General features: G+C 43.0%; 1 protein-coding gene across 1 annotated transcript; it reads left to right on the forward strand.

Annotated features, from left to right (window-relative positions):
- The first annotated feature begins 1125 nt into the window (after positions 1-1125).
- LOC116851079 lies at positions 1126-5698 on the forward strand. The gene is made up of 2 exons (XM_032830119.1): positions 1126-1297; positions 2020-5698. The coding sequence occupies exons 1-2, from the start codon at positions 1256-1258 to the stop codon at positions 3865-3867; spliced, it is 1890 nt and encodes a 629-aa protein (XP_032686010.1). The 5' UTR covers positions 1126-1255; the 3' UTR covers positions 3868-5698.
- Positions 5699-9045: the final 3347 nt, after the last annotated feature.

Here is a 9045-nt window from a genome sequence, read left to right on the forward strand (position 1 = left end):
TGCTCGTTTTAAAGAAACTTTCGTTCGTTTTAAAGAACCTTCTACATTTCTAACAGGAAGTCTTCAAGTATTGGGTCAGTCACAAAGTTTGATTCGATTTCCGTTCGATGCCGTTCGGAAATGACATCACATACATGTAACATACGTAATGCAGTGTAATAGTAATATATGTTGTAAAATAATACACGTTGTAATAACATATTTTAAGCGAAAACTCTTATTAAAAGAGTATTTCTTTTCTAATGAGGAAAAATAATATTGTGCTTAAAATATTTTCCCTTTGGTTTTGGAGGAGTCCTCTCGAAGTTATATAGAGGGTGTAACTAAAAAATTTATGTGGTTATTTGCAAAATGATAAAGGACTTTTTTGTTTGACATAATTTACATGTGCACGAGATATTTTGTGTCAAACACCTTATAGCTGCATATAGCTTCAAGTGGATCCTTCTAAAACTAAAAAGAAAATATTTTGAACACAATATTATCCCTCTTCATTAGAAGAAGAATACTCTTTTGGTAAAAGTTTTCGCTTAGAATATGGAATTACAAGAAATAGTATAATTATAATTCTTTTTTTAAATATTAGAATTTTTTCGTTTTTTGGTTTTAGAAGAAGCCTTTTGAAACCATATATAAGAGAATTCTGCTAAAAATAAGATCATATTTTTTTGCTACTAATATGAAAACGATACCTTTGCAATATTCGGTAATGAAGGCGACACCTTCGCGCGGTTACTTGATTGATGAATAATTTGTTCAAGTTGAATTGTTTAAATAAAATTCAACGAAGTCAAATTTAAATAGAAAATTGAACATAATTTTTTGAACGTGAAAATTAATAGCGTTGCAAAAATAATTAACCGCTGAAAATTGTTTATGAATTGAATTTGTTTCTCTTTTTCTTACAGTTTAAGATCTGGCGAAATCTAAAGAAGCTAGTGCAGTTTCTCGTATGAATGATTCAGCTGTGATTACGCTACATCAGTATAGCTGCGTTCTCGAATTACCCGTGATAAAGCCGACGTCGGCGGTGTTTGAGTTACGTTGTTTGATCGCTGGGTGAATGTTTAGCCGTGAGTAATGTCAGCATTCTTGACGGCCGATATCTAGCCGGACATCTCGACATTCGATAGCACAGCCGGGTAACGCCGTTCGTATGATTTACTCGTCAGGCAAGTGAGGGACAGCCTCTTTCTGTCTTCTTTCACGATTCTCCCGGTCGTCTCGACAGTGTGACTGTGATCGCGAGTACGAAATGATGTATACTTTAAAGGGGAAGTACGTCGCGCTAACTATGGTGAGTGCGGAAGACGTTAAAGTGTCGTTTATATTCGACAAAATTAACGTACCGTATAACTTCTCAAATATTTGCGTCTTTATCGTCAATCTGTTCACGATGAACTTAATTTCACAGTTCTCGCCTGCTCTGCATAACTAACACGGTCTACAAGTTCGCTTAGAATATTCAACGGAAATATTGGTTTATCTATAGTTACGCGAATTTCGCTCAGGTTGCGTTCCACTATTATTTCGCGATCGTCTCGATACTAGCACTAGGTCGAGATAGCACACGTGAGCGCAGCATTCAAAATGCATCGAACGATAATTTTTCTATCCGCCGCGATCCCGAAACATCAAGTCCTAAAAACTTATACTATAAGGTAAAAGTATCAATATTTAAATACTAATAATATTACCTAACTCTGAACATTGTTTTAATTTTTAAATACGAATGTTTAAACTTTCAACGTAGAATATATGTATATTTTCCATATATATATATGGAAAATATACATATACTCTACTCTCTCTCTCTCTCTTTCTCTCTCTCTACATTGAAAGTTTAAATATTTGTATCTAGAACTAACACAATAAGAATATTCAGTGTTAGGCAGTGATATTGTTCAAGCATTGGTACTTTTGGTACGCTGTTGGTGTAAATACACGATATTAAATACGCGAAATTCGCGATATTCGCCAGGAATATTCACGATGTTTGTAACTGAAGTCTCTTTACAGTTGCTCCTGTTCACTCTGAGCTACGGCCAGCTGTTCAGTCAACAAATGCAGCAACAACAGCAGCGATACAATCCCGCGGTGCCGCCACTTCCGTGGCATCTCGTGCCACCCTGGGAGTACATAGTTCGCGAGGTTATCCTCAAGTCGGTCACGCCGTCGCCGGCGGATGCCGATGTACCCCACAGGCGTCCGCTGGACGCTTCCTTCTACGGCGGCCCGGTCGCCGTGTACTCGAACGACGACGTGAATGTCGTTCTGTCGCGCGGCAACGTCTATCACTTGCCCAACGGCCACTGGATGTTGTGCCAGGACGGATGCGTGGACTGTGAGCCGTGCGTCGCGCAAAGGAATCCCCCATTCAAGTGGATCCTGCGGAGGGTCAAGCAGCTGCCAGCGTCTGACCCGCCTCGGCACGATCTTCAGCTAACGATAATGCCGCAGGCAGACGGGTACTTCCACGCGAGCAATCTCTGGCCGAATTCCTACGTCTACGTGACGTCCCCGGGAGAACGAGTAGTGCTCTCTGTCATCAGAACACACCAAGACAACGACCCAGATTCCTCGGCCAGTCTGGAAAACAGTTTTTCTCGGCAACATCATCGTTCGAAGAATCTCTCGCGGCTGACGGAACGGGACTTCGCTGCGAAAAGCCAGATTCTGTGGCAAAATGATCGCGTCAAGGTCCAAGAGAACACAAGCACCGAGAAGACCGCACAAGAGGAGTCATCTGAAAACGGATTCCTGAGTACCCGGCGACCGAGGCATCCTCGACCGAGACCTGCAGAAAAATCCGCGACGAGCACTCGGACTGACCACGATTTCACCGATATCATCGCGAACGACGATGTGATAAATCAGTTGGCGCCGAAATTGATCCTGGGAATCGATCAACGAGATCGTAAGCATTTGGTTCACGTAGTGCCGGTGGATCCTTCGTCGACTGCCACGCACTCCGTGGTATCTTCCGTCTCACATCGTCCAACGTCGACGCAGTTCACGACGGGTCAAGCGGCACACTCGAACAAAGCTATCCCTGAACGCGATGGGCAAACTTACCAGCGGATATTCCGCAGGGTCTTGGACTCCTTGAACACGCACAGACGATCGATCGAGAATTTCCTCGAGTCGCCGGCGGACAACGGGCATGGGATATCTCCCCCGGGGGATAATACGGAAGTCGCCGGATTTCTCAGGAACAATCGCAACGTTGATCGTACGAGTGTTGATCTCGAGGCGACGAAGCGTCTCAACGGTGCGTCGTCATCGTCTTATTACGCGGCGGGTGACAATCGGATGGGGATACACCAAGAAAGAAGACGTGGCTATGAGGATTTTAAGCACGCTTCTAATGGTTATTATTCAGAGTATCGAGATACGAATCTAGGCAAGGTAGCAAGTCAAGCTCTGATAGATTCGGACCGAGGTAGAGAACGACGAAGAATACGTATCAAGCCGTACTCTGTCGATAGTACGAGGCAAAACACTCCCAGAATAAATCTATCGATTTCATCGCAAAGTTCGAACGACACCTCGGCAGTTGCTATTCCAAAAGCTGGTTCAGGAAATGGCTTAGTTACGAACTTCGCGAAACAAATCGATCTTAATGACACGTCGTTAAGTAGAGCGTCGGTAGGTAGTAGCAAGGATTCCATAGAATCAAGTTCGATAACGACAAATCGCAAGAACGAACAATTATTCACTTCGGAAAGCCTGGAAAGTGGCAACGCTAATCGAGATTTTGAAGTTTTGCGCCACCCTTTTAGGATAATTGTTACTACCGAGTCGCTGGTAATTCGAGGAGAACATGAAACGCCAAATCGCACTGACACGTTACAAATAACTACTTGAGCACACGTTGATAGCTCTTAATCAGTAATTAGTGATAAAAAGTTACGAAAGTAATAATCAATATGTTGAAGAATAAAGAATATTACTATCACGATTATTTAACATTCGATCCATCTCGGTATTTTATATTTACACTTAAAAACTTTATTCTTTACTTTAACAAGCAATATATTAATTATGTATAACTTACTCAATTTATTATTTTCAAAAATAATCGACTGTGATTTATTTGTCAATTTATTTGCGGCTTATGATTAATTATTTATTGTAGAAGGTCCCATTACAAATCCATGACTGTCACTACGTTTTGAGTCGACGAACTACATTTTGCGACATGGATTGTGCGTATTGATACGTTGTTTTCAATTCTCGTCGGATTATTTTAAAATATTTCGCTGCCGGCTATTGAAATATTTATAATCGCGCGTATTCGGTATCGTATTATTTAACACACGTTAAATTCTGATCGAATCGTACTCGTGCGAGTGGCAATGTTAATATCTCGAGTAAAAATATTCGAAGCAGTCAGGAGCTGGGTAGTAGATCTGAAGGAGGGAGAGAGAAAGAGGAAGCCAGAACAAAGAAGGCAAAACTCTGAGAGCAACAATACGTCCTGTATAATTTCAGATATGTCTAATTATTTATATATAGAATGTTTTCGATTTTAACGAACGTTTAGTGAACTCAATGAGAACATATGGAAATACTCCAGTTGAAATTTGGAATCGACTTTAAGACGGTATTCATTCATCACTAATAAATAAATATAATTAATTCATTAATCTCAGACAATATGTACTTATTTCATACAACAAGAGATATCGATCGAAACAGATGAATAACGGTGTACGAATACGAATTTATAATTAATTACGCTTTCAATCAAGATTATTAATAATTTACAACTGTGTATATCTTAGTTTCACAAGCGATGAAATTTATTTCTCTAATAATATTTCTGCAGTCGTGAGTTTCATCTTGAATATGTCAACACACTTTTTTCATTTCCGTTTAGTCCTGTTGTTGTGCTGAATCTAAATTTAAATCACGAAAGAATAAAGAAACTTTATTCTTTTATTTACTCATAAGTAAAAGGAAAAACTATTAACCCAGATTATTTCTTGAATATTTGCTTCATAATTAAAATATTACTTATTGAAATCAAGGCTGAAATAAAATACATGACAAAAATAAAATGTAGATAGAATATTAAGATAATCGAATATGAAACAATTTCTATATATAAAACAAGCTGTTTTAAACACAAGATCGTGACTTTCTACCGCGGAATTCTTATGAGACGTCTTTAACTAATTTTATGTAATATGTGTATTTTTTATCTTTCATCATGTCAATAAATTGAAAATAAATGTATGTGTTTGAATAGTGCTAATAAGATGTATCTTAGTTAAGGTTATACACAATAAGATGTATCTATGTACGGGAGTTTTCTATAAATACATGTGAATGCACTACGTAATCCGAATGTTGATTCTACGTTAATTTTACAAACTCTATCGAACTTGGAGGATTAATGAATAATTTCGGAATATAATACCATATCACTATATCATGAGGCTACAAATATTTACATATTGTCCACGTTGAGGCTTGAAATATTACTTATATATAGAAATTGTTTCATATTCAATTATCTCAATATTCTATCTACATTTTATTTCAGTCTTGATTTCAATAAGTAATATTTTAATTATTAAGCAAAGATTTAAAAAATAATCTACTTGTTATAGGTGCCATAGCATGCAGATCCGTTAGCAGATAATACGCTTTTGTAACTCATAATTAATGTAATATAGACATATTACTGTAATACATTTTGTGCATACATAAGAAACTGTGAGAGAATACTGAAGGATAATGGATACATAAGGAAGAAAGCGGGCGGCATTAGATGCGCGAAACAGGGGTAGGCCGACGCTTATATTTAATTAAAGGAGATACGGGCTCGAACGCAGGAAGACACAACGAAGAAGGGAAAGGGGTTGAAAGGGGAGAAGGTCGAATGAAACAGGTTGTGTCGGGCGGGTAAGCGGGGGCGACCGGAGCGAGTCTGTGTTTCTTGTCTAATTATCTACCCTCCTGTCCTGGTCGACCTGCCACGTTCACTTTCTACGTCTGATAGTTGCTTCCATCCAACCCGCTTTCGTCTTGACTCTCTCTCTCTCTCTCTCTCTCTCTCTATCTTTGCCTTTCTCTTTCTCTCCCTGTCTCCTAAACTCAACTTCTCGTTCTTGATCGCACGTCCTTCTCCATCTATCCTGTACTTTCTTTTCCCGTTTTTACCGTTCTGACAGAGACCTCGAGTAAGACAGACGGATCTGTCCGATACACTTCCCTCTCGGCCGTGCGTCCCCGATTTTAACCCGTCCGCTCGCCTACGCCGATGAACGCGCCAATTGCAAATCGCCTCGAGGATCGACCGGACGAGCTACCGGAAGTTTTTAATTAGATCGCCGCCAGCCCCTTCCCCTCGACGATTAACAGCGTTAATGTGATCAGGAATAAGATTCCGCCGCCCTGATCATCGTACTTGCGTGCTTCCTTGGAAAATTTCTTGCTTCTTCTTCTTTTTTTCTTCCCTTCTTCCAATCGTCTCTTGTTGCTGTCTCTTCAACATTTCCTACTCGTCCTTCGGCAGTCCCTTACCTGATCCCGGTCACCCTTCGTTGCTATTCCCCTTTTTTCCCTGCCGCCGTCGCGTTCAACTCCCGCTGCCGAGTCGAACGGTGCAAAATGATCGAGTCGATATATATCCCTGGCAGATTGGTTTTAACGAGTTTCCTTTCAGTACGGTTTATCGAGGAATTGCGGGCGCTTTCGGCGAGCCCTCGGCGCGCCGAATACGCCAGGGAAATTTCCACGGAAGATCTTAATTAAAGACGCCCGCCGAAAAATGAGAGCTCCCCCGGATTGGGGGAGAGATGGCGTTATTGGCGCGCCGACGCGCCGGATCCGATTATCGCGCGGTCTGATCTATTAGCTGTGTGTACGTAGCTTAAGGGGATTCGCGAAAGTTGGACCGCGCTGCGTTAGTGATGCGCGACGCGCAGGTAAATACGCGAGCCGATCGAATTTTAGTTAAGAGGTACTTGGCGGTGAAACGTGCATTTTAAATGTCCCAGATGAGAAACCCCGCGATGTTTGCGAGGTCGACTGATCGCAATGATATCTCCGTCGTCATTTAATTCAATATAGTCTTCTCGTTTCATTTGTGTTGTCGTGCCGCTCTTCCATCACGTTTGCACTCAACGAATACCTTTTGTTTACTAACATACACACATTAGATCGATACCTCCATGCAGTGAGTTGTTTGCTGAAAAAGCTGTCGTGAAAACCGTCGTATGCAATCTCAAGGGATACTGAGCCGCTAATACGGCAGCGATGCAAAATATTGACTAAGCTGAAGATAACGGGTGTCTGTTCGGAGGGAGAAAGAAAACAGATTCGGCAGTCTAAATTCAAGCTATTTTATACGAGAGAGCACCCCCTCGTACGAATCTACTCGCACGCAACTCAGAGATAAGCGCACAGCGGTCGTAAGTCTATCGGGCTTTCAGACGGCAAAAAGTGTAGGAAGTGGAGACGAGATTGGGAGTAGGAGAGAAAAGAAGCCCGGCTTTTAACAGTAAGACGATGGAGGCCGGGACCCGTCTGATAGGAGATTGACGCTCTAGCGTGAGAGGCCGACGCGGGAGAAAAGAAAAGGGAAACAAGGCTTACTAAACGCGCGGCGGAAAGGGCGATCTTCCTTTCTCTCTCTCTCTCTCTCTCTCTCTCTCTCTCTCTCTCTCTCTCTCTCTTCCTCTCCGTCGTTTTTAGATATTTAAATCCGCGCGAACGACTTCGGGGGTTCCGCTCACGGACTAGGCCGCACCAGCCAGCCCCCGCGATCCGAAATCTCGCGGGCGAAAGATTCCAGGCGTGGCGAAGCCGCCCCTGTCTGGCTGCTCGAACGAGAGGAAGAAACGTGGCGCGAACGGCGAGAAGGAAGCGAGGCGGTAGGAGAGATAGGAAGAGAGTGCGGAGTGAGTTGTTCGAGCGTGACGTGTATTCTTGTCAGGATGAGACCGAAAGACGTAGTACACAGCAGACTTTACAGGCCGCTTGCCGGAGAGGAAAAAGAAGGCGACGGGAGAGCAAGGAAGGAACCGAGGAGAAGAGCGAAGGAGAGAAATTGTGGAGAAAGAGAGGATATCCCCGGTATGTACTTGTTAATGGTGTGGGTGTGCCGGCGGATGGAGGAGTAAGTTTTAAAAACATCCCGGCCGACGCGCCTCCGTGGTGCTGGTTTTATCGCTGCCTCCTGCCTCCAGGAGGACTCTCTTCCTCTCTGTCTCTGTCTATCTATCTCTCATTCCCTCTCTCTCTCTCTCTCTTCTCTGACTCTACTCCGTAAACCCCCATCCGGTAAAGTCCTACCAGCCGTGGCACCGGAGCACTTGCGTACGTACGTACTGTCGGCTGTAAATCCACCGAAAAGCATCTGCGGGTATCAAGAAACAAGTCCAGGCTGCAACGCGGACGGGTGAGCTTTTAAACCTGCATGAGCGCGGTGTGCAATTTAGTAACGATCTGTGCACGCAGGTGCTTCGGCTAAAACAACGGGAAGAAGTTGCCACCTAAAATGCGCGCCGTGATACGCTCGAGAGGGTGCTTAAGGTCTTTTTATTGAACGCGTTTGCGCGAACGTGCGTTAATGTGCGTCAATGCCGCGAGGATACTCAGGCTGCGTATGTATTCGTGTTCTCGTCATTTTGCAGGGCGAATGGAATTACGACGGGTGAGGGTGCGTTGGGAAACTCGCGCCAGCAGCCCTCGATTTTAACATCTTTCAAAGTGACTACGAAATTACAACAATCCGTTGAAACACGCAATAGATATCTCGATGTTTGCGAAGAACAAAAGTGCTGCTGAAGCACTCGCTAGCCAACGCTAATAACAATTCGCGCAGCTACGACTTGCAACTGACTAATAGCAACACTAATTCGCCGACATGCTTCGATGAACGACCGTTAGAGCACGTAATAAATTACGTGTAACAAAATGAATTACGCGACGCGGCCAAAGAAGGCCAAAGACTAAGAGACGTTTTTAGTGAGACTCCATCCTCCTTCGTTCTGCAGCCCTCGTCCGTCCGCTTCGACGTTGCCGCGTTCA

The sequence above is a fragment of the Odontomachus brunneus genome, unplaced genomic scaffold (genome assembly GCF_010583005.1).
Source record: "Odontomachus brunneus isolate Ranch 3 - 2012 unplaced genomic scaffold, Obru_v1 Obru_scaffold_165, whole genome shotgun sequence".
Taxonomy (NCBI): Eukaryota; Metazoa; Arthropoda; class Insecta; order Hymenoptera; family Formicidae; genus Odontomachus; species Odontomachus brunneus.

What these genes read in the sequence shown, in the direction of transcription:
- LOC116851079 (XM_032830119.1), top strand. Translation starts at nt 1,256, where the DNA reads ATGATGTATACTTTAAAGGGGAAGTACGTCGCGCTAACTATG. An exon ending in AGTACGTCGCGCTAACTATG is followed by an intron (nt 1,298 to 2,019) that starts GTGAGTGCGGAA and finishes GTCTCTTTACAG; the next exon opens with TTGCTCCTGTTCACTCTGAG.